Source organism: Sylvia atricapilla, chromosome 5 (genome assembly GCF_009819655.1).
Source record: "Sylvia atricapilla isolate bSylAtr1 chromosome 5, bSylAtr1.pri, whole genome shotgun sequence".
Classification (NCBI taxonomy): Eukaryota; Metazoa; Chordata; class Aves; order Passeriformes; family Sylviidae; genus Sylvia; species Sylvia atricapilla.
Window position 1 is genome coordinate 62893722 of NC_089144.1, and position 26047 is coordinate 62919768.

The following is a 26047-nucleotide window of genomic DNA, read 5'->3' on the forward strand; positions in this document are numbered from 1 at the left end:
TGTCTGAATGGATAGTGGCCAACTTATGAACCAGTGCAATTTACTAGAGAGATTCCAGTATCAGCAAAAATTGCCATGATATGACTACACTGGAGACTGGAACTGCACAGGGCAGATGAAAATAACAGCAACCAGCTGAAAATGGCATCACTGACCCCAATGAGCCCGCTGAACCCACATTATGTCAAAGGACCTCATCCATTACTCTCCTGACTGTACAACAACCAACACAAGAACCAAGCAGAAGGTACATGGCCAATCTATCCAAAAGATCCCAGCCATGCCAGATCAGTGCAGACACAAGTCACCATGTAATCACTGTCATAAAGTCAAGAGTCACTTCTTGGTATAAGTGAGGAAGAAGACACGGTATTCACTGCGACTCAAACCTGCCATTCTTGCTTATTGCATGCACCGGGTCAGTGAGAAGACTTCTCCAAATATTTAGAACATAAACATCATGAGTCAATGGATTGAATAATTTCCTACTGAAAAGAATTCACTCAAGCATTTATGTCAGCTTCATATATCATTGTGCAGAACAAAACCCAGACTAAATTCCTGACAGGAACACTGTGTTGTTTGTACTGGGTACACTTAGGGCCACAATAAATCTTCATGCAGGCAATATATTACAGGTAACTAAACTCTCAAGAAAATGAAAAACCTTCTCAGAGTTGACAACATTATTATAAAAACCTCCAGTGGAAACATTCCCCACAGACTAAAAGTTTGGAATCCAGAGAGAAAAACAAACTAACAAATTTGTACCTACTTCCTTTTAACAAGAAAGATCCATCAATTATTTTAAAGCTGCATTTCATCTACAGGAATATCTTCAATGCCTATTTAACTAACTGCAGTAAGTACAACTTCATACTTTTAGAACAAAAAAAAAAAGACAAAAGTGTAGTCCTCAAAAGTTTATTTCAAGTATAAAAATCGTTCAGTAAAGTATCTACAGTTTTTTTGTTCAGCATAAAGGTTTAATAAGATAGAAAGAATCAAGTACCAAATCTCTGTAAAAATACGATCTGATTTTAAAGTTTGAATAACAGTGAAAAGGCACTTGAACAAAAGATAGCCAATGACAAATACAAGTTATGTCACAGTGACTGTGTAAACAAACATTATCTAACACTTTATAAACAATGAACTTACAGCTGAACTCAGACAAGAGTGAATTCGAACTCCCCTCACTTCAACAACAGCACTTTTCTTTGAAGTGCAAAGAAAGAGAGGAAGAAAAGCAAGAGAAGTCTTCAATAATCTAACGGCTTGCAGCACTGTGTCCAAACTAAGAACTCAGAGTTCAGTCCATACAAGCTCCATAAAAAGAAATGTAACAAAACTGGGTAGCAGCATAAATACTTCATAAATGCTCCAGATCTGTATGCTTGAATTGAGGGGTTTCTATTTCTATTCCCAGTTTAGGGAAAAAAAAAAGGTCTCTACAAAAACAGAAAGCCTTTTTAGAAGCAAAACAATTAGACTAACATAAGTGGGAAACAGAAGTGTGATGCTTGAGAATCCACTGCAATCCCTTTGCAGCAGAAATATTTTTCCACTGCCAGCAATGGAAAGTATAGCAAGTCGAAGTTTTTGAGAATCAGGAAAGAAAACAGGCTATGACAGTTTAAATGAGTTTGTTGGGTTTTTTGCTAAGATCCAATGAGCTACTCTATCTTAAAAAAAATAGGATGAAATATGCCAAAAGAAACAGTAAGTTTAAAACAGCATTTACAGCACCAAAGCATATTTGGACAATAAATACAGAATAAGTTCATAATTATTCACAAATATGAGGAAAATAGGGAAGGAAATTTTTAACACCCCCCAGAAAATTGATTTTTTACATTTATTCAGCAATATGAGGTAAACAGAAAAAAAAAATCATTTTAGTGTTGGCATTTTTTTCTCAGAGATGGTAAGACCTTTGATACAGGAGTGCTATCAAGACTTTTGCATCTTTTTTTCCAGATACATTTTCCTGTAGGTCTGAAACATCTCTTTTGAGTCTTTGACAGGAATGTGAAGAGTCTCTCCATCTCCATCCAGCATCTGTATAGCTGTATCAAGGGGAATACTGTCCTCAGCTGCAAGACAGACAAGGATGTTAAAGCAAGAGTCTCAAAGGACTCCACCTTATGCATGTGGTACCTTAGAACTTCCAGTGTCAAAAAGGATGCCACAAGCTTCCCTCCTAAAGCACCAGGCATATCAGATTTCAAACAATCTCCAATGCATCTTTAAGCACAAAATGGCTATTTGGGTGTCTTCACAAGAGAGATTTCTGGAGACAATTATTAAGAAAGGCATGACAGAAAGCGTGCATTTGTGAAAGGAAGAGAAGAAGCAAGAGGAAGGGTCAGAAAGATGGCAGACCAAACCCCAAGGACACAGACAACAGCAACAAAGGATGCAAAGTATGTTACTTGCGACGCCACAACACAAGTATCAGCATGCAAGCCCTCTGCTCTAAAGCGAAGCAGCAGATAGCAGAAAGGCTACAGATTGCATTCTGTTTCCTGTTAGACCACTAGAAAAACAAGACCAGACCTAGAGAAGTACCTAAAGCAAAAAAAAAAAAAAACAAGGACAGCTGGGAGGAACCTCACCCAAGATTTATAAAGGATGGAACAAACAAGATCCTGAGATGGAAGTTGCCACTGTTGTGACAGTTGACTCCTAGAGGGTATAAAAGACCATCTAAAAAGCAATTTGCCATTCAAGAGAAAAGAGGATGATGCTAACAGTGGCCCCACTTTTCCTCTGCCTGTCATACAGATTATCTTGTCCAGACTACTGGGATACACATGTCCTGGAACTTGTGAGCACAGGTGTTACGTGTGAACAGCAGCAACATACTATGAAAGCCAGAATTATTTTAAAAATCACTTTCTGTTTTTGCACTAGACTCTGCTATCACTTCCTATATTTTAAAGCATGAAAGAGTCTTTATATACACAATTTAAAACTGTATTTAAATGCTGTAACCAGTGCTACATCCAAGTTAACAGCACAGGAAATTTACAACATTTACAACAACATATTCATAAAGCAATAAAAAGCTACACAAATCTTTGAGACTTGTAAATCTATTCTATGGTATCCATTTAATCAGTAGAATGAGTAAATAATAATTTAAAATGCTTTATTAAGATTTACTACGATAAAGGAACATTTAAAACCAAGCAAAGAGGCTTTAACTTGTATTTCAAATGGGACATTCAGAAGTCACTTCACCTGTAGATATCTCTTCCAGTTTCTTTTGCTTCACTGGTTCACATTTTAACCAATCTTCTTTTTTACTCTTGACACCTAAAAAGAAATTTTCAAAAAATGTTTCTCAGGTTCCTATATCACAAGTTTTGGCCTCTACTCAGCATTAAATTCTAACACATATACTAGCACATGCAAAAGGAAATTTCCTTTGGGTATAAAAATGACTCCAAGGGCTGATATATACAGCTTAAGATTTGGGTTCATTTAAAAATCAAATACAACATTTGACATAAATATGCTTCAGAATACACCATGTAAAATGTTGAAAAATGGGGTAGGGGAGAAGGAAAACTGGATGCTTAAAGCGAAGACAGCCAAGGTTATGGGGACTATGGGCAGGATGTGTTTGGCCTAAGCCTGCTCTATTCCTCAACATCATGAAAGATCTCTCCCTCCTCTGCCCAGCCAGACTGAGGCACAACCAGGGGAACAGTGAATACAGATCAGATCACCTTTGGTAACCACGCCAGGTGAATCTACTTTCTACAACCAAGCCAAGCTAACTTCTGCAAGTACTTTAGAAAACCTTCTCCCAAAGTTACTTGAAACTGTCATGCCTTAAAGTATTCTAATTTCATTCTCTAAGACTTAAAAAAATGGCAGGAAAACTCCCATGTTCTTTTCCAGCGTAAGACACAGCTGTGGTCTGTCAGAGAGCAAGTTAGGATATCTCAGCCTTCAGCTTCTACAGTTCCATGTATTTGCTGTCTAATAGTTTTATGCAACATGAATTTAAAAATGAATTCAGAGTTTTAATTACAAATGAATAATCAAAGAGAGCATCATACCTTCTACAACGACTTTCTCTCTTTCTGGAGAATCCTTTGCAGCTAAGCTTTCTTCACTAGGGGCTGAATTCCTGAACAGTATATCTGGACATAGCTTGAACTCAAGGACTTCCTGTTTGCATGATTTCTCAACTGTTGAGACAGATACATCTCTTTTTGAGTCACTGCTTTTTGACACTTTGGTGGGTCTATGCCAGACAGGTCTGACAGGTGACGTCTCTAATTTTGTCAGATAGATACGCTCCTGCGCTGTACGTTTAAATCCCACTCTGTTCAGGTAGTGTTTTTTGGGTTCCTTTTGAAGATGCAGCTTTAGTCTGTTATTTCTTCTGTTTAGGTATAGAAGATTTTTATCATGAAACATTTTGTCAGAGCACTTGTCTTTGTTTTGACCATCAAGATGTCTTTCTTTGCTAGAAAAGTAGTTTTTAGACATGCTGGAAGATCGAGCCCTTTTCCTCTGCAATTTGAGCACAGAGCAATCTGCTAAGGAACTCCTTGGTTTCCAACCATTTTCTCCATTCAGTTTTTTAGCTTTGTCAGCATTTAGCATGCAATTGTGTGCAAGCTGCTTAGAACTCTTTGCTTCAGATTGTTTCAGTCTTTCCTCCTCTAGCTTTGCTTTCTTAAGTTCTCTCCCAACCATATTTTCCTTCATCTTCCGTTTGTATGTCTGCTCCTGCAAAGGATGAGCTTTTACAGATTTATGCGGAGAATATTTTGTGTGTCTTGATTTGAAGTCTACAGTGCTACTACCTGAGAATTTTACAGCATCAGCTCGGTAGCTGCTCAATTTTTTATGTTTTATTTCTGCTGGTAATTTTGCTTGCTCCTTGACGCTAGTTCCAACGTCTTGCCTGAGCATCTCCTTTTGTTTCCTACAGTTTTGTTCTTCAGCTGAGTTCTCTTCACAGGTTTTAATTTTTTGTCCTTGACTGACTTCAGGGTGCTTAATTTCAATCATTTCTGACTTCACAGATTGATCACTGTCTGTTTTGGATTTCATGGTCAAACCTGGTTTGGTTGTATCTTTTGAAAGGGATTCAGTTTTAAAAACACTCTCCTTCTTTATGGACAACTTTGCTACACTGTCTGCATACGTATGATCAGTTTTCTCTGGTAACTCTTGGGAGGCTATCTGGTGCTCTTTTTTGTCAGAATAAAATTCTTTACTTGACACTTGGATTCCTTTGTCAATTTGCAGATGCTCCTTCCAACTGCTGCTTTTGTATTTATCAGCATCCTGGTTTTCAAAGGGATTAATTGGTCCAATTTTTTCCTGCTGTGTTGTAGGCAGTTTGTATTCATTATCCACTTTCAACCTAGGTTTTTTGCTCACTGCAGAACTGTATTTGCAAATATCTTTATTTTTTCTAATACTCTCTGGCATTTTTTCAGAAATTGTCAGGTCTCCCACTGCACTGTTTTTCTTTTTCAAGGCATCAGACTGACTGTTGTTTTCCTCTGTCACTGCAGAGTCCGTATTTTCAGCTTTTGGAAGTTGACAATCATTTTTCTCTGAACCACATGTTTCTAATTGAGGAGGACAGTGCAGTGTTTTATGTGCTACAGATACATCACCCGTTAAGGAGGAGCAATCTTCACTTTTTTCACTGGGGTTAGAAGTTTCTTGTGGGTTTTTTTCCTTTTCACATAGATTCTGACTAGGCTGAACACTGCCTTCAAGGTTGTCCTTGTCAGCTGAAGCCTTTTCTGACTGTTGACTCACTTCTCTCTTGCTGTCACTAGAGGGACACTGGTTGTGTCCAGGAGACAGTTCTTGAACCTGATCAGAGCTTAACGCTGCAATTTTAGTCTGATTTACTGGGTCCTTTAAATGAGAATTCTTGTCACAAATTTTAACCTCTTTTTGAGACTGATTCTCTGTCCCTTGAGCTGATTGATTTTGTGCTGAAATCACGGAATGATTTTGTGCTGAAATCACGGAATGATTTTGTGCTGCTTCTTTTGTTAGCATATCAGCACGTTCAATGCCATATGGAAACTCTTTCACTAGAGCCAACAGTTGATCTTTCAGATATTTACTAGGTTCTGTAGGTTCTGTTCCAAGAAAGTTCACCTTCTTTTCTGTGCTATTTTTACTGGGCACGGAATTTTGTTTACTGTGGTCTCTTGGAAGTGGAGGTGCATTTGTTTTAGCAGTTCTGCTGAGAGAGAAATCTAGTGAATTTTGAGCTAACCTCCGGTTCATATTAACAAGATTTTCTAAGTAATTTTCAGGATGCTTGAAAGATGTCTTGAATGACGTGTTTTGTTCCGAGGTAGAAACTGCTTTAGGAGGATTGCCACTGCTTTCCTTCTCCAAATGGCTTGATGAGTCTTCCAACATTTTTAGCAGCAAGCTCTCTCTTTGGGAAGTGTTATTGCTCAGCTCAGTTTTATGCAAGTCTGAATGTTGCTCCTGTTGTCTAGTACCAGATACATTTCCTTCTGATGCATGTGTCTCATAGACTGACTTGAACATGCCTGCTATTTGTGGATTATAAAATTTATGACCTTCAACTAGAGAGCATACACTAGAAATACAAAACATGTCATTTTCCAGCACAGTTGTGGATCTATCTCCCGCCTCTGACACAGCTTGCTTGTCTTCATGGTCTCTCATACCTTCCTGAGACATTTGACTACAAAAATTTGTGCCTGATTTAGGAAGAGTAGCCTTGTTTTGCAATCCAAGCTGCAGATTCTGTTTTGCATCTTGTGCAGATTGACTAACTTTCCTTTGGTTTTCATCACCTAATTTCATCTGTTGCAAATCTGAGTCCACTTTTTGTTCCAGAACACAATCACTGGGTGATGACCAAGTGTTTTCTGTTGTTCCTTCAGCAGTATTTGCCACACTTACACCATTTTTCCCCTCTTCTTGCAAGCTATATGAGCTCCCCAAGTTGATGGCTGGAGAGGTTTTACCTTCAGGTGTTGGGATCTCGCCCACCTGCTCATTTGGTAGTCTTTGTTCACAAAGTACTAAAGGAGAGACAACTGCAACCTGAGGTTCAAAATTTTTTAATAATGTATCAAGTTTTTGTCCTACAGAGGTACTTGTAACAGCCTCATCCACGCTAGGGAGAACATTTTTTATTTCTGTCTTCTTTGTGTTTTGGTTGGAGGGTGAAACTTGATTTGCTGTGGGGCTTTCATTTGACTGTGTATTTTGCACACTTACAGATTCTGATGGAAATTTATCCCACAAGCGCAGGCATGCAGCCAGCTCTTCCATAGAGTAATTACAATTGCTCTGGTTACAGAAGGCATTTTCAGTAAACGGCGTTTTTTTCTGAGCTACCTCAGCCTGGAATTTAGCATCACCAGATGCAGTTGTTTCTGATGCAGGGGAGTTTGTGTGAGCCACGGACACCTGCTCACCTTCCAGACTTTCTACATTCTTCTCACTAGTGTTTTTTAGTATGCTTTCACCTGAGAGAGATGTATTGAGCAGTGGTTTTTCACTACGCAGGAGACTGGTCAGTATTTTATCAGCGGTAGCACCAGCTGTCTTCTCTTTCAGCGCATTTGTGCTGCTCAATACAAACTGAAGAAATGATGAGTTCTCTGGGCCAATCTGCACACTCTTTGATGCAGTCTTGACAGAGCTCCCTGCTTGAGTCAAACACAAAGCATTGTTTGAGGAAGTCACAGTTCCTTGAGAAGAGGCCAAAGCATGCACATCCCTTTGTTCCAAGGTGCTCTCAGGATTATTAAATTGAGCTGGGACTTTGCTCTGAGAGGGAACAGGAGTGAAGCTTGATGAAAGGCTTCCCTGCTCCACCTGAAGGTTACTTGGAGTCACCTCTAATCTTCTGTTATCAGCACTGACTAGGGTTTTGTCCCTTCTTTCTTCATGTGAAACCGTGAGCGTGGGCCTCTCTGTCCTCACTGCTTCAGATGGGGAAGGTGGAACATTTTGTTTGGGCACATATGGAAGACAACTGGCAGAAGAATATGGATAACTAGGAGGAGGAGGAGGAGTATTTTTGGCATGATAGATTCTTTTTTTATAATTATGAACTGTTTCCATCAGGACAACCCTTTTTTTAAGACTTTTCAGCTTTTCAGCTTCCCACGCTAGCCTCTCCTTTGTAATTTTTATTCCCTGTGTTGCTGTCACTGAAGAAATCTGAGCATTAACAGGCCCATTCATCAAACTACTAGTCTGGCTTTCTGGAACTGAAGCAGGATCACTGAGTGGCTGTGAGGAAAGAGCTTCTATTTCTTTCACAACATCAAGCAGCTCTTTGGGAATGCCAGGGGATGACATAGAGCTTTCATTCAAAGACCTATTTGCTGTCATACTTCCACTTGGATTATAGACATTTCTGACTGATTGACTGACTTCTCCAGATTGCTGCTGCAGACAGTGTTGCTGAATACTGTTAAACCCAGGAGCATTTTTTGGATCCAGAGAGCACCTCTGCTGGTTAATGTTGTATCCATTAGGTACATTTTGTACTTCCTGTGGTATGCTCATTGAAGATTGTGCTGCAGGTCTTGAAACACAGTTGGCAGGCAACAAAGATGGTGCAGAACATCCTCTAGAAGCTTCTGATGCCATCTGAGTCTGTTGAAATTGTGGCAGCTGTACGTTCATCCCAGTATTTTGATTCATTGAATAGGAAACTTTACCCTGTTGAGTGTTGGAATTAAACATTTGGGGTGGGACATGTTGCCCGGGAGTACCAAGAGGAAAAGAATTATTCTGGGGATGAATGCCACCTTGATGTAGCGTCGCAAGTCTCAGAGAATTATGCTGCTGCATTTCTGGCTGCACTGTGTAAGCGTTGGTATTGGCATACTGAGGCTCCCCAAGCAGGTTTCTTACATTATTCCCTGCGTTCACTTGAGAGGACAGAGGGGGTAAATTTCTGCAGGGATAACTGTAAGGATTAGAAACTGGCCAAGAAGTCGGAGTCATCTCTGGCCGCAAAGGTGAATTCTGAATGGGAGGCTTTAGAGCTGTTAAATGCATCTGCTGATGTCGTTTAACTGAGTATTTTGACATAAAAAAATTATTACCAGTTACAGATGCTCCTGGTGAGGTTTGATCTGGAGTTTTGAATCCTTCAGCATTTACAGCGGGGAAGGCAGGATTGACAGTTGGCACATACACTATTTGGTTATTTTCAGCATAAGTGCATGCATTTTTAGAGGAGTTGGCATTTGTCTGAGGAAAAGGATGTCCATTAGGAAGTAACTGGGTGAAACATGCTCCTTCACTTTGCAGGTTTGTATTTCCATCAGCATTCTGCACTGGCCTTAAATTCCAGTCCATCTTTTCCTGTTTTCTTTTTCTTCAGGCAAAACCAAAAATGCTAAAAAGAAATTGATAAAAATTACAATCTTTTGATCAAGACGTATTTCACTTACTAAGAAGTGATTTAGAATGCATCATGAACAGAGCTGTTGAACCTAAATTGCTGAGTAGGAGAGCAACCCCATTAGCACAACTTGTGGACAGCAATGCTGTCAATGTCAAGTTCCATAAACTGTTTCCCAGAACACAATTAAAATATGAAAAGAGAAGCAACTAACAACTGTATTGACTATCTAATGACTAGCAAAACCTTCAAACAGTTCTGCTAATTCTATAATCATTCAACCTTTTAATTTAACAACAGATTGCTGTATTTACCTTCTTCATCCAAAAACAATGGAGAAAAACCCCAAGGTATGTGTATAACATGACACAATAAACAATACTTAAGAGCTGAATATAAGAAACACCTATAGAATAAAATACAGGCCAGGGTTTTCAGATAAGACGACTCAATTTCAATTATACCTTCAAATACAACAAGATAAATGGAAAATTAATTTGGGTTTACTAAAAATATCTCATAATAATGTGGACCACTAGTTTAATTTTGAGAAATATAACTGTGCCTCTAGTAAGCTACAAGCAAAGCACCCACAATTATGCTGGCAGCATTAACTTACTCTGCTGGGAGAAAGCATGAAGCATAGAGATGACAGCAACACTTCTGCTACTGCAGTATTTACACCTACAGGAGGTGACAAAGTCACCTATCTCTAAGTCCTTGTGTTATATTCCAGAATGGACATGGATTACCAACAAACGCAAATGGGTGAGCATGTTACTCTCTAAAGTTATTAGAAACAGTGCCTTCAAAGCCAAACAATATTTCAGCCTTCAAAAATGCACAAAAAGCACAAAAACCCTCATGACAACCTACAAGAATGAATGCTTGTCTGCATCTCGATAAGTTCCTCCCAGTATGATCAAACTCAGCTAGGATAGAACAAACACCTTGCTTTGTGCAGGGTGTTAGTTTCTCAACAGAATGTGTTATAAGTAACTATGTAGTTGTTAGCTTTCACTACTATGTATTGGCTTTTGCAAACTATTATTAATCACAACGATTTTGATACAGTACAGTTTGTAATCACTTTTAACGGCTTTAATATAGTATAATTTGCCAGTTTTTGTGGCCAATGCCCTGGCCCAGTGTAGTTTATATATTATTGTGATAAACACTTATATATTAGTGTATATTATAGTTTAGGCTTTCACAAAATATTAAAATAGAGACTATGTAATATTAAAATAGCAAATGCCTTTATTTGTGTAACTAGCTGACGATGGTGAGAATAATTGAGATAATTCTGTCAAATAGCTAATGATTTAATATACTTGTAAGTATCTTTTCTGTATGATACGACAACATTGAAAATAATCAGGAAAATAAACATCAAAAGAAAGAATGCAAAGAGGAATTTACCACTGATCCTCCAATTATCAAGAACTGTCAAACCACGGAACAAAGGCCTCATGAAGAAATAAAACATATACATTTCATCTGCAGTATGGCAAGTACTTTAAGAAGACAAGTCAAAGGTTGAACCAAGCAAAAGAATTCCCAGAACATGTGAATTCAAAGAAATGTTTGAATATGTATAATATTCATGAATAGGCATTTGACCAATGTAATGAAAAAGTTTTTCAGGAAATTGTTTTTTGCTAACTGACATGCTTCTGGCAGTTGCCAAGCACTCAGTGCGCTGTTTACTGTCCCTTCGATCCCTTATTAAACTTTAAAAAATTTAAAGAGTGAGCCTTGTTTCTCACAGAATGTTTCATACCATTTCTCCCAGATCATTCAAGGTTCCTGACTTTCCTTCATGGGCTGTTTTATATTTTAAGACTCTTCTGATTTCAAATTTGAGAATGAGAAGTATCACTCATACCTAGCCGATAAAAAAATGAAAGACTCAGTGTTATAATTTTCCAGGTGTTATTTTCAAGATTCAAAGACAGCTCTAGCTTTTTTCACTCTTTTACTTTCTTTGCTCTCATAAGACAACAGTAATAAAAGAAGACAGCAAAACAAAGTGGCATATGAAATTCGTAAAAACCATCAACATCAGTGTCCAGGCAATACTTACAGTGATGCAGGAATCTTAGTGAAGAAAACACGCTTTTGCATCCAAGGTAAAGCTCTCAGGCTGCTACGGTTACACTGGGTATTTCCCGAAAAATGACTGAGGATAAAACAATCACATCCTTGAATTAGACAAATGCTGAAGAAAAAACTTAAGACATTTACATTTTCTGGGAACATAACAGTGAGAGAGGCAAACAAGACTAAGATGCCAACCTTGTAAAAAAATGTAACTGTAAGAAACTTTGACGACATGCAACATGCAACTTCACCAAGAGTAAAATCCAACTATTGTCACCAACAAGACCAAAAAAATTTAGGAACCCCTTGTTGCAACCAAGTTGGGGACAAGTGAAGCACGGATAGCAAGGACAAAATACCTTCCAACTGATTTAGTTAAAAGCAGATGTTTATTTCAGAGCTGGGCTCATGCTGGATCACTCCCAAAGGCATGAGCGACTCTCTACAGATTCAGCCTTCTATTTATTCATAAAAGTCATGCATATTCCAAAACACCTATGCATATTCATCAGCTGTCTCTGCCCATTCCCCACTTGGTTGCATATTCATTGCACCTGCGTGGTCCTCCTCCTTTTTTGGGTCAGTGGTCATTAAGATGAGTTGGAGGGTGGAGGGAGGAAGCAAGGAATGTCTCCCTTGCTTACTAAATTTTTCACCTCCATCCCGTTGCTGTGAATACTTGACCTGCTGATCTCTTCATTCTGGTCTTTATTAGTTTCAGTATCAAAATTTATAATGTATAGGTCTCTCTTGGCTGGCTCTGAGTGATATCCAATGTATATCAACTTCACTTAAATGTTTCCATATGTGCATTGGCCCCATTTTTGCTGGCTCTGAATGTTATCATATGTAAACCATTAATCTTGGTCAACTTCTAGTTCTTCTACTACATTCCTAACTCTTAGCTCCTAAGCTCTCTTAAAAAATTTGTTTCCTAAGCATCTATTTCTTTAAGCTTAACAGAATACCATGGTTCACAAGGGGAGGGATTCATTCCAATGTTAAGCTCTATAACCTGGCCCAAAAGGACCAAGGGGTGGAGATTCTAATGGATGTGCCTTGAAATTCTGTAAGCCATCATTCATGTGTTACAGGAATTACTGTAAGAAGAACCACACATGACCATCACCAAGAATCAACTGTTGTTCTGGATAAACTTTCATTCCTAAAGCTGTTGGTCTGATGTTTGTTACTATATTCCAAATCTAAACCACCAGGCTGCATCAAGTCCCTCCACTCCGATCACTTCATCACCTGGAAACCCCCCCAGCCCTTGGTTACCCAAACTTATCAGGCATACAGTTGGCACCCCAGACAGAACCTCGTGATCATTCTCAGGTGGCATGGAGGGCACACCGTACAGAGACTTCCCATTTGGAGGTAGATGCCACCATCAATGGCATCATCATCTGTATGTCCTCACAGGCAGTCAAAATCCTGCCTTCAGTTGATGACAATGGAGGGGACCATTTCTCTCACGCTCTGCAGTAGTCCACAGGTTCCAGGAGCCCCTTCAGCCCTTCCCAAGGTCAATCAAGTGTGACTTCTCTTAGAGCCAGCCAGTCTGAGAATCTGTTTTTGAAAGGTTCTAACTTCTGCTGTGGAGTAACTCCGACACAATTCTGGTCAGGTCTGCACAGCAGCAGTTTATCACTGCACGCAAGCTGCAGAGCTATGCACCACGAAAGAGCAGCCAAGAAACAGCTTCTGCTGAGCTGAACCTTGCCCAGCTGGGGCAGTGACAGAGCTTTTATTTACATACTTCTGCATTACATGCCTTGTTTTTCACAGGACTACAGGTGTATGTCAGATGAGCAAGATGCAGCAAGCTACCAGAAAGAATGGTAACACACAGATTACTTCAGGTAAGCTCCAGACAGTATATCCTTTCACAAGTACCTCCCTTCAATAAGGCCATTCTTATTCAGTGAGGCTATTAGGCAATGCTGCAGATATTTCTAACTGGAAAGGCCTATAAAGGCCTACAAGGCATTAGCATTTTTACTTCCACAGACAGAATTACTCACAGACCAGACCTTCCAAGATACACCAGGGAAGGTACAATCTCCTGGTACTTCTGAATCAAACTCTGCCTACTTTGGGGATTCTGAGAAGCACCTCCCCTACTTCCAGTGACCCATGCTGTTAATATCATGTGATCCTGCAAGCCCCAAAATTCAGCATATCTCTTCTCAGAGAACTGAAAAACCAGTGAGTATTCACTTGCACCCACTTCCCCTTTTAACAGCCCCAGCCAGTCAGCTCACAAGTCCAGTGGGTCCTGGCATCTGACCAGGGCTACTGGAGCAGGACATTCTGCCTCCATGGGAGTAAAGCAGCTCGAACAATACCCTGATTGTAAAAGTTATCAGTGATGGATGGAGAAGGGGGATCATGCTGCACTTGGTGTAGAAAAATGCTGAGACTAGCCTGATTCAATAATTCCAAAGTTGAACATTCTGGGGATGTGAGGAACAATGTTTCCTGGCAGAAACTGGCACACATGAGGATGTAACCAAGTTCCTGATAAAGCAACCAAGAAGTGACAGTACTACTGATAATTTACCTGACATTGCTGAGCTAAAGGCTACTGAGCTGAAACAGTTGGCCCAGAAATATCTGACTGACAGTCTATCACTATAAAAACCCAGTCCCAGTTTTTAACAGCAGGGACTTGCTACAAATACATAACTAAAGGTCTAGCACAGGATGCTCCAACGGTTTATTAACGGTACGTCCAGTTGCATTCAAAAGATCCAGCCAGGTTCACAAATACTATGGTTTATTAAATGCAACAAACATGGCTTTTTTAGAGTGTCAGCAATATCTTCATAAATTGCAGAGCAGCTAAATACAGCCCTAACAATACCACAGCAATCACAAGCTCACTTTCTCATGTCAAAACACTCAGCATAGCCAAAGACACAAGTCTGACCAAAAGGTGCCCCTTCTGCAGCGGGCAAGGAAAATGTGTCCCTACAATTTCCATATCAAATTCTCATCCCCCAGCTAAACACAAAATCAGGGTCCTTTTATACCTTATTAGCCATTATGGTGCAAAGTGCTGTGGGTGGTCAGATTTTCTGTTCTTAGTGGTTGTGTCCCATGCAGTATCTCTTTGTAGCAGGTATACCTGGTAGCAGCTGTACAAAACATTTCCTGGTATTGAGACTGCACTGCTCCCTTCCCACTTTACATTCCTACCCGATGCCATGGCAACAAAAACCTCCATCAGGTTCCCATGTCTCCTCTAATCACTGATGCTCTGATGTGTGGGCCCCATCTCATACTGAGCTTTGCTATTTTCTTCACTGTTTTATGCTTCCAACACTCTTAACATAACTCCTTCTATAAGTGTGTGTGGAGATTCCCCTCCTTTGAGTGGGGACACCCTCAAGATTATTTCCCAAGGCTGAGTTAAAGAGATATGCCTAGAGACTTTGGTATGACTGAGCAACATTAATCTCTACTTGATTTTTTTTTGCCAGCTTTAAAATTGTCACTGTAATTATAGTTAACTGTCTATACTGTGTAGTACCTAGTTCTGATTAAGGTCCTTTAGTCTAACTGGTGTTATGACCAATATTCTCATCAGTATTAACACCATAAAAATAAACAATTTTTTCATATTGCTTTGCCTTCCTTGATCCTGTGGAATGAAGTTATATAAAGATTCAGCTACATATGTGGAATTCTTTAGACATAAACCTTTGACTAAACCTGGAGCTAGAACTGGATCCCACAACACCCAGACTCCTCTCTGAGTAGGAGTGTAGAAAGCAACAGGATCCTTTCTGCACCCTCTGACTTAACAGGAGGGTACACATGATAAACCTTGTGTGAATCTTCCATTCTGCCTGTGACAGCTACCTAGGTATCAATTTTATTCCCTCTCTGACTCATACTTCCAGCCAAAAAAGCTGCCAAAACAATCAATGCCATTCACCTTTCCTCTTATCTATGCAGTCGGTTTGCACATTAAAGACATTCCTCCAGTGTCTCAATCACTGAGCCTATCAAGCTCACTTTGCTTGTACTTGGAATGGCATTAATTATACCTTTACTCACTTACCTCCAGGCTATGCCTATAGTCCTGCCATTGATGCCAAGGTAGCTAGAGCAGTATTAGCTGAAATTTCTCCCACTCCTGATGTCTCTCATCACCAGCACCTTGCTGACTTTCCTAGCACATATAGATGGGAATCTTACACAAAATATGATTCCAAATTTCAGCCCTCAAAGAACACCAGGAACTTTTTATTGCCCTGGTAAAAACCAAGGTCTTGCCCAGAATATAAAGTGTTGGGGTTATTTTTAAAGGAATCTTTTTGCATGCCAGTACCAAAGGTATTTCTGAAACTGTCCTGCAGTCTGTTTTCTTAACTCCATTTACTCCCTCCTCCTAATGCAAATATCGAGTCTCCTAGACTCTAAACTTTGGTCATGAAAGGCCCAGGTTTTAGTCAGCTGGCCTACTCTCTCTATTCCTTGCTCTGCACACACTGCACCTGGGACTGGAATATGAGCCACAAACACTTCCAACCCTTCTCCCAGAAGTATTCAACAATATCAGTATCCACTTGTGCAGTGGTATATAATAACCATTAATTATAATTATTATGCTAAGCAACTCATCAAATGACTGTACCCTTACCACTCACATGCAATACAACACACACTGATGACAGACACAAGAGGTAACTGTACTACCACTCTTTGAGTCAATGAAGTGGATTGATTCTAGTCATAGGGATGAGCTCAACTCCTTGACCAAATTATTGACAGTTTGGCTCAGGCTCACAAGGAGTTAAGGTGTAGGCCTTAAGGACTACACTGCAGGTCTGCAGGACTGCAGGTCAAGGACTTTTCTAGTTCCAGCCTATTCTTTGAAAACCCACGTAGGAACAGGGTGACACAAAGAGCTTTGATGCGTAAGAGCTGGGAACACCAGTCAAGCAAATAAGACATTAATAAGACATTAATAACAGGTAGTTCTTCCAGGACTTATTCGTAAGGAACAACTGAAGTTGTGGGTGCAAGGAATTTTCCATTGCATTTGACTATGAGTCAACCACTTTATTCCACAAATGTGAAAGCCCAGGTGACCCTTTTTTTAATCTCTCCCAGCTGCATAGTTGTAACATCTCCTTGAATTGGGTCACCTCCAAGATTCTCCTTGAGGCTGAAAGACCCTTTATCAACTGCAGATCTTGGATGATTGGTATCGTGCATAACTTTGTATTATAGGGCATTAAGACAAGGCATTAATACAATAACAGTAATAATTCAAAGGTATCTGTACAGCAAGATTAAACGTTGCCAGGGCACTTTCTTAAGCCTCAATTTTACATCATTTTACTTCAATAAAACCACTTTTCCAGCTACCTGTTCCAGTGGTCCCCTAAGTGGTCTAAATCTCCTCTTCAACAAGTGTAACTGAAGCACTCAGAATAGGTCTAAAATATTCTTATTCACTGCTAAAAGCTACCTTTAATAGAGCCTATAAAAACTCTATAAACATACACATTTCAATGCCAGCCACTGTGATCACAGCAATTTCATACCTCTGCAGAATGTAGTTCAGTAAACAGAAGATTCTAAGAATTGAAAGGACAAAAGTCCAGCTGCAGGCCAGCAAAACTTTGCTCTCCTGTTTCTGCTTCTGGACTTGAAGCGGCACGTCTCGTTTAATCCAAAGTATTTAAATCTCATTCAGCACATCTGACTTACGGTGTTATAGAAAGACAGCCTGAATCAACTAAAGGTACCCAAAGAAAAGAGTACAAAAACATCCGCAATTCTCATTTTCCTCTCTTTGTAACTGTAGTTTAGATGTCACAACAGAACCAGCACACGGTTTTCTTGCCTCAAAATTCTTAGCAATTCTTATGTAGGAGATAATTTGTTGGAAATGACTTAATCTCAGATTGCAAATCAATCACAGAATATTTACAGTAAACTTAAGCATATGAAGACTAGTAGTCACTCCTCTTTGCAGATTCCCATTTCACCATTTCCAACAGTGTATTTTCCCCTTTTACCTATCGACTTCAGACAAATCCTGATGGGATTCACCCAGTAATCTTCAAAGAGCTGCTGATGTCATCACAAAGTCTCTCTTGATGGTTTTTGAGTGATCTTGGGAACCCACAGAAGTCCCAGCTGACAGGAAGCTGGCGAACATTGTCCCAGTTTTTAAAAAAGGCAAGAAGGAGGACCCTGGAAAGTAGAGACCTGTCAGTATCACTTCAGTGTCTGGTAAAATCAAGGAGAACATTTTTTTGGAAGGTATTGAAAACCACTTGGAGGACAACAGTCATCAGTCACAGCCAGCATGGCTTCATGAGGGGAAAGCAACCTGATTTCCCTCTACGACAGGGTAACCCACTTGGTTGATCTAGGAAAGCCACTACATTAATCTTTCAGGACTTCAGTAAAATGTTCTGATAGTCATGTTTTACTCCTGTATCCTTCATGTTGCATCAGGCTCTCCTTCCCAGCCTTCCTTTCTGCTTTTAGCATTGTCTCCTCCAAACACTAGGACTCTTAATGTCATTTTATTCACTGTCGTCCAACACTGAATAAACAGTATTTCTCAGTTTGTTAGTGATGTTTTTTCTTTGGAAATGAAGTGAATACACTTTCTTCTCAAAGGCTTTAAAAGTTGAGCTGCTCAGGCAGAGCTCGCCTACAGCATGCCTTCTGGCTCTACTGACAACAGCAGCACCTCGGGAAGCTGCATTTCCCAATCAAAGCCTATTTCACAGTGAATTTTGAAAAACGTGCTGCACCCAGAGAAGCAGAGCAGCCTGCCTCCAGCTCTGTGTGTGTGGCAGGACGTCCCTCTCTACGACAGACAGCTGGTGCAGAAGGAAGAGATAACCCAGGCAAAGTCAAAGGTTGGCAGAGGGTTATCTCTGGTGCCAGAAGGGCTGAGACCCCCCAAGGAAGAATCAACATCTTGGTCTGGAGAGCAGATGTGGGAAGAGATAAAAAGAAGTAAATACCATTGATCAAAAGACACTGCTCTTTACAGCTATAAAAGCCACACTAAATATTATGGGGATAGAAGCCTCTTACACACTCCCTGGAAATGTGCTGAGCAGCCTGCCCTACAAAGCTTGGACGCATCTTTGTAGATACTTTTCCGGAAATTGAGAGGAAAGATTTGATGTATGAGCCATCAACAATGGGATGGTAAAATACATTGAATCCTAATCTATATTAATTCTTTGCTAGCCCTAACAAAGGGACTTTAATCACACTGTATTGTCTATCTACTAGCAGTGTCTCTTTGTTTATCCTGTATGGTAAGAAGTCTGGTTTAAGTCTTATGTCTGCTTTCCTTGGTCTATTCAATTAGTCATTTATTTTGTAATAGACCTAATCAGCCATTATTAAGAACTTGTGGAACAAGAGTGAGTTTTGGGGTGTTAGCCACCTCAATTAAGTCACTATCTACTGTCAAAGGTCTGGTTTAAGCCCCCTTCTTTATTTGTGACAGTGTGATGATCCCAGCCCACTAGCAGCCCACTAGCAGTGCCTGGCTCAGGCAAGAAGGCACTAAATCACATCAGCCCAGAGGCTTTGCCCTGCTGTCTTCTGCCAAGGAGAAGGCAAAGTCCCTCCACGAGTTCTAGCCCCTGACAGAGTACCAACCACTGGAGTTGCAATCACCAGAGAGATCAAGGGAGAGGGACTGTGGCCATTTTCCCTTTGTTTCCCCCATGGCAGGCATCATCTTGGGGAAGCGACTACTCCACCATTTTTAGTTTCTCTTTGTTCCCCGCGAGTCTAAGAGATTTCAGCAACTTTCTAAAAAAATGGTGTTCTTACTGTTATTTTTTGCCTATTCCTATTTTGGTTTTTTTTTAGTAAACTGTTATTTTTCCACTCATATCTCCTCTACTTGTTTCTCCTTGTTGGTGGAAAAGGATTGCTTAAAATTAAGGGGAAGTAACTCATTTTAGAGTGTTCCCCTTAAACTGACTTAAACAAAGGTTGGTCAAGCAGGACCTACATTTCCCAGGCTCATGCTGGCTTGGCCTGATCCTTTGGTTGTCCTATAGGTGCCACGTGATGTCATTCAGGATGATCTGCTCCATGATCTTCCTCAGTACAAAAGGCTATAACCATTCTTATAGTGGACTATTTATTAAATTGGTATTTTCAAAACTAGCTTAATAATTGTCAAGAAGAGATGGGTTTTGGTCACCCATACTCATGACCCCTGGGCAAATCTTTCACTCAGTCCCAGAGAGAGTTACACCACAAGAAGCATCCCCACTTAAAGGAAGAATCTCCATGCACACTCCTAGGAGTGTGCTGGAAATCCCTACCATAAGAAAGAAAGCTTGAGCTTTTATAGGATGTGATTGACTGTCAATCCGACATTGCCAGGCTAGCTCAGGAGAACATAATTAATTAAAAATGCATGATTAATATTACCACTCATTCCTTTTAGCAAGGAATATCTATCTCCAACATCCGTACCAGTTCCCATCAGGAAATAGCAGTCTTTTCACATCCTCATATTGTTTAATTTTGAGGTGTTTCGGTCAGGCTGATCTCAGCATTCTTCAACACCAAAACCAACATGACCACCCTCCCTCCATCACTGGTGATTTTTGCAAGTAGGGTGAAGTTCAAGCTGTTTCACCTCCACTTACAAAGAAAGAACATCCTGCTATGCTCACAGGTTTCCAATTTTATGTAAAAAAAAATTTGAAATTCAGTTTCAATAAGGATGCTTGATGCAGGACTACAGCTGCAGATTTCTACTTGTCATTTTTCATGATGATGACAACAGCGAAATGTTGAAGTACTAAGGCCTGAACAACAGACCTTGGGCGAAAGTTGACCTCTAGATGAACCTTCCAACCAAATGTTATATTTATGTGCTCATTGGCAAAACATTGTTTCAGTATTTAGAACCCAGGCAAGGCCAGATCTAGCCTTGGTTGGGAGTACAGGAACAAAGACAACTCCCTTGGTTCCTCCTTGAGCCCTAGCCAGGCTTTGGAAAAAACCCAGTAGGGGAAAGAAACCAGATGTTTCCACGCTATAAGTTATAGTAGCTTGTTTATTCAACAGAATAAAAACTGGACCCTCTCACAGCTAAGTCAGAAGCTTCGTTTCCTGTGGGTGGAAGCACCTGCAGGATTTCCCAGTTATCAGGAGTGGTTCTCCAGTCCTTTGCTGTGACAGTGGCTTCCCCCAGCTGATGCTTATCCCATCTTATTCTTTTGTAATTCTTTGCAGTTTCATATTATATTAAATTACACTATTCGTAAATTGGTCTGTGTCTTTTCTGACCATGCCCATCAGCAAAACAGATGCAGAAAAACAACGAAACAAGCATCAGTCTCTGACTCTGCCTTAAATCTTGGCAGGAACCTGCAGGAGAAACAGGCATCTGTACAACTAACTAATATGATTGAGCAGAAGATAAATTTATTGTTGACATTAAACTACAGTTATAGATTCTAAATTGTTTGTTCACACGTTCCTGCATCATCTCATTGGCCAGCTCGCCTTGTCTATGAAGTAGGCATGCATCCCTTAGGGAATGTGACTGGCTACAGTTTGGAGCCTCCATGGCCTCTTTCATCTTATTTCTGTTGTCTTGGCATTCTTGTTTCTCAGGCTCCTCTTCTCTTTTTTAGCCCTATTTTTCTCAGTAACTTTGATGAATTCCTGAGGGTTCTAATAACAAAACTGCAGGTGGTTTGATAAGATTACTTTCAAACAGTTTGGCTGGTGCATCAGAACAGCCTGTTATACAGATACATTACTACGGGAACCCAGAAATTCTGCAGTTGAGAAATTACAATTATGTAATTCCATTTTAAGACTTATTCAGGGGATAGCAAAAAATCAAAAAAATCAAGAAAAAGGCATTCCATGGCACCTGGTAGTGGTCCCAATCCACTATCCTAAAGCAACATTGCACCCAGCAACACTGTCACAAGTGTCATGGGAACTGTGGTCATAGTCAACAGGTCAAGAATAAAGAAGTCATTCTTCTCATCACGAATGAGCTAATGCAAATAAACACTATTCCACATATCAACAGCTGGAAGCACTAGACACAGAAAAATCAGAATTTCTCATAAGCAGAATCTAAACTGAGCTCTGAGAGGTTATTCTGAAAGATAAAAGTGATTCTTCTGCAAGCAGTACGGACACCAGGCATTTGGAGGAGCCATGCCCCATTAGAATTTTAACATTCTAGTTCTTCATGGCACCAAACAACACACCAACACCAGCAAAAGTGATGTCATTGTTCAGAACATAATGAAATCCTCAAGGTGGTATTTGATTGCTTGATTGTATCAACCAAGCATTTACTACCTACACTCCTCAGAGAAAAAAAAAAAAAAAAAAGTTCCCTTTGAGCAATAGCTGTAAGCCTGAGAAAGCAATTTTTAACAGAAAAGATTTGCAGGGAGAAGGCATTAATAATGGACAGGATTCATCAGACAAAGTGACATCACCAAATATACCATTCAGAACCCTACAAATGGAAGCTTTTCTAATGGTAGCATCAGACTCCTTCACACAGGAATATCCTCACCTCTACAGAAAAGTTCATGTACATAACTGAAACACACAGCTTTAAGTATTATCTACAGCTCATGCTCTTCTAGTTTTAAGTATTGCTATGATGGAAGAAGGTCAGCTAAAAATAAAGTGGAGTCCAAAGCTGCTTTTCCCAGATGGAACAACATTTTTTAAGAAATACCTATACTCCTACACTTCAACTGCAAATTTCTATTTACCATCACACTGTTCTGCCAGTGAACATGGTCAGCACAAAAGACAAAAGACCAACTTTAAGGAATAAGTGTCATTTACTGTAGTTTAAAACTACAAAGAATTACAAAAAGATAAGCTAAGCAATGCATCTAATCACTACTACAGAAGACTGTCTGTAATAATTAAAGGTGCATCATCTAATATTTTATTATCATCCAGATCTGCATTTCAGCTGGGGAGCTCCAACCACAGCAAGCAACTGGAGATCCACTCCTGGTAACTGGGAAATTCTTCAGGTAAATTCACCCACAGGTGAGGCCTCCATCTTCACTGTGAGAGGATCCAGCTTTTATGCTGTTGAATAAACAAGCTTCCATACCTTCTAGTGTAGGAACATCTGGTTTCATTCTTCTCTCGGTTACCACCCAAAGCCTGGCCAGAGCTCGAGGAGGAACCAAGAATTTGGCTTTGACCATGTCCCCACAGACAAGGCCAGGTATCTGATTTCATGGCCCTCACTGGCCTCTAAACACAGGAAGAAATATATTCTTATCACACTACATGCATCTTTCACTAATAAGTGGATACAAATATACGTTTGGTTGGAAGGGTTATTGACAGTCAGCTTTAGCTCAGGGCCTATTGTTCAGGCCTCAGTGCTTCACACACTTCACAGAAATAAGTGAAATGCACAGAAACCATAAATACGCTTCAACCTCTGAGGAATTTCCAAACTCCTTCCAAGTTTCAATGCACATTTAAAGAATCATCTTACATCCTCAGTAGTTGCAGATATCCCCTTTTATAAGTACTGTTCCCTAATCATCCAACACCTAACAACCACTCATTGGAGAAAAGTTAGCAATCTATGTACAGGATACTGACTGAAGTGGAAATTAAGACGTTAACTGAATTTTGGTCATTGAAATCTTCCACATACTAGAAGAGCTCTTTGGCATATCTGCATTTTATGAAGACCATTTATAACAAGCATGAAGACATAGAGATACCTTCAAGATTGCCAACATATATCAACAATATCACCAGTGTCTCCTATGTACCGATTACCAGTAATATATCAAAAGATCCCGTCAGATTTTGGATTGCAGTTTCCTGTGAAGCACCAATCTCCTTTCATTAGTGCCCATTAGCAGTTTAAAAAGGCGAAATTAGCATTACCTAATGCTAAAAATCATAATGGGTGTTTTCACCATTTTTTCCTTGCTTTTCTTTTTTCTTTCCTTTTAAGTGACCAGCAGGCTCCAAGGTTTTTCACAGGCTCTCATAGCTATGCTTAGCAAAGCAGGAGCTCCTCTAGTAATTAAGAGTATTGAACTGCACCTTCTTGCCTTTCTCCTCCCTCTTTTACTCCTTTTGCTGTCTTCATCCAGGCCTTTTAAATTATGGGGTGGGGAGTACTGCTCTCCCTCTGACAATTGTTAGTCTTCACTGCAGAGAAGAAAGGCTCAACATCAAACAGGTTAATTATTACAAGACCACAAATGCTATCTGAGAATCTCACATCTCCAATCCAGTGATAAGTCGCTCATGGCTGCAGCAAATGAAACCGAAAAAAAAAAAAAAAAAAAAGGACAAACAAAACAATTGGGAAAGGCTGATCTGCATAAATTTTTAAACATATAAAAATATTCTCCTACCAAAACACCTCAGCCCGCAGAAAACAATCCAAGTCAGCAATTTGTTGGTTTCTAAAGAGTCCATGTTTGAGGGACAGCCTCCTGCAAATCAGAGTATTTTACTGATTTACAACTATTTTTCTAAAGATTAGTAGGAAGGGCAAAAGCAAAAAAGCATCTGTGTTTTAAGCAGAAATCAGAACCATAACGACAAAAATGAAACTTCTAAAAATCTGGCAAGAAAAATGAACTGGAGAAAGTTTTATCTTTAATTTAGAAGAAAACCAAAACACTCCATAGCAGACTTGATATAAAGCATACTGTAATGTGGTTTTTTTAATCTTTTGCCAAAACATCAGACAATATATTATTTCCTAGGGAAAAAAATACTGTTCAAGCTTAAACTATAAAGAGGGCTGGATTCTTGAACTCACTGCAGTGAGCCACACAAACACTGAACTAACGGTTCCTGATAAACATCTTGGGAACTACCGTCATAAGTTTGCCAACACTTTGCACCTTGAGACTCAGGGGAACTCTTATACTGGCACAGGCATCAAGAATAAATTATTTAATTTTACAAACAGTAATATAAAAGTAATCATTATCACAAGTCTGTTTTCTCTGCCAGGAATGTCTATCTGAATGTTCCGGGACATCAGTCGGCTAGTTCAAGGGAACAGGGTGATAAGAGTTAGGAGTTTTTGATGTTTGTAACAAGTTTTACTCCCCATCATTCTCAGATGAGTATTTTCTCAGGAGAAAATATTTACCAGGAGTCACGACGAGCTGAGTTTGTTTCATTCTATTTTTAAGTCCTCCCAGGAGGCTAGTTAAGAGCAGGGAAATGCCCAAAGTTACCACGGAGCTCCTGGAAAGACTTGAGTCAGCCTCCCAACAACTTCTAGGAAAACAACTGCCAGCATTCCTATGGGCTTCTGAAACACAACCAGTGCTCCGGTGGAAAATCTACTCGTGTTCTACCTGATGCCTCTGGTTTTCACTGATGCCATAGACATAGAAAGCACATCTCCCATAGCACAGAAGGAAGTTGCTATGCGTTGATGGGGTACTTGCACTTTTTCCTCACGCTTTCATCTGCCTCTGCAGACGGAATAAACAAGTTATTTCTATCAGCTACACTACTCAGACAACGCAAAGCAAAAAAGCGAGCCTGTATCTCCTTAAATCCGTTTTTTTTTTTTTCTTTAATAGTATATAAACAGTTTCATCAGTACAACCACAATTCACGACTGCAGGTGTCCCTCTTACACAAAGCACAAAGCCCTCTTACACCGGCTCCTTAGCGCACAGCTTGTGATGCCTATTTGGGAGGCTGAAGCAAAAAAAAAATCACTAATGCTGGACTTTCATCGCAGAATTTAAACGCAGGGCACTCGAAACACCCGGTCTTCAATCCCGACAGTGTTACTTTCTCTTAGCGGCTTTGTTTTGGGCCGGGAGGAGGATTTCCTCGGTTTTGGTTTGTTGGGTTTTTATAAGTACCTTTCAGCCGAATCTCCCTCCATTGTCATACCCTACCGAGACATACAGCAAACAAACCTCTGCGTCCTTAAGGTGATCGGGGCGGGCGATGTTTCCGGAGCCTGCGCATCGCACTGTCCTTGTTCAAGCACTCGCAGGACACTCACTAATTGCTGTTAATTAGTTGTGCGAGACGAGCAGCGGACCGGCCGCCGTGTGCCGCGCTCCGCCCGGGCCCCCCGCGCCTCAGCGCCACACGCGGCCGCCCCGCGCTGCGCGACCCCCGCCGCTGCGGCGCCGCGGCCTCCGCTCCCCGCTCCCCGGCCGCGGACAGCGCTCTGCCCGCCCCGAGCCCTCCGCAGGGGCCCGCAGCTCCCGGGGAGCGGCTCCTGGCAGCCGCTGCGTGTCGTCCCCGCGGGCGGAAAGGAGGACAGCACGGCACGGCCCCCGGCACGGCCCTCGCTCCCTCCCTTCCTTCCTTCTCCCTGCCGCCGCCGCCGCACACGTCCTCACCGAAACCAGCGGCCGACTCGTCCGGGGCTCCACTGCCGACCCCGGCGGCAGCGGAAGGAGACCCTGACTCCGGGCAGCGGGGCGGGAGCTCCGGGGCGGGGCCGAGCCGGGCACGGGCGGGGCCGGCTCCACTGCCCGCCCA

The 26047-nt window shown here is 40.7% G+C and overlaps 1 protein-coding gene and 1 long non-coding RNA gene across 9 annotated transcripts; one reads left to right on the plus strand and one right to left on the minus strand.

Moving 5' to 3' along the window:
- Window positions 1-908: 908 nt before the first annotated feature.
- RESF1 (retroelement silencing factor 1) lies at window positions 909-26047 on the minus strand. 8 transcript variants are annotated; one of them, XM_066319740.1, is made up of 7 exons: window positions 25906-26047; window positions 17554-17731; window positions 11496-11591; window positions 11193-11297; window positions 4074-9403; window positions 3247-3321; window positions 909-2096 (listed from the first exon to the last, which is right to left on the minus strand). In XM_066319740.1, exons 5-7 carry the CDS (start codon window positions 9361-9363, stop codon window positions 1954-1956), a joined length of 5508 nt encoding a protein of 1835 aa, XP_066175837.1. In that variant the 5' UTR covers window positions 9364-9403; window positions 11193-11297; window positions 11496-11591; window positions 17554-17731; window positions 25906-26047; the 3' UTR covers window positions 909-1953. The 8 variants fall into 8 exon arrangements, with proteins under 8 accessions (XP_066175837.1, XP_066175835.1, XP_066175833.1 ...); XM_066319738.1 differs by lacking the exon at window positions 17554-17731 and adding an exon at window positions 25340-25445; XM_066319736.1 differs by lacking the exon at window positions 17554-17731.
- Window positions 18200-19409, plus strand: LOC136361679 (uncharacterized). The gene is made up of 2 exons (XR_010743674.1): window positions 18200-18709; window positions 19017-19409. It is a non-coding gene; the product is annotated as an uncharacterized lncRNA (long non-coding RNA).

What these genes read in the sequence shown, in the direction of transcription:
- RESF1 (XM_066319741.1), bottom strand. Translation starts at nt 9,363, where the DNA reads ATGGACTGGAATTTAAGGCCAGTGCAGAATGCTGATGGAAATACAAAC. An exon ending in AGAGAAAGTCGTTGTAGAAG is followed by an intron (nt 3,322 to 4,073) that starts GTATGATGCTCT and finishes ATTTCTTTTTAG; the next exon opens with GTGTCAAGAGTAAAAAAGAA. An exon ending in ACTGGAAGAGATATCTACAG is followed by an intron (nt 2,097 to 3,246) that starts GTGAAGTGACTT and finishes TCTGTCTTGCAG; the next exon opens with CTGAGGACAGTATTCCCCTT.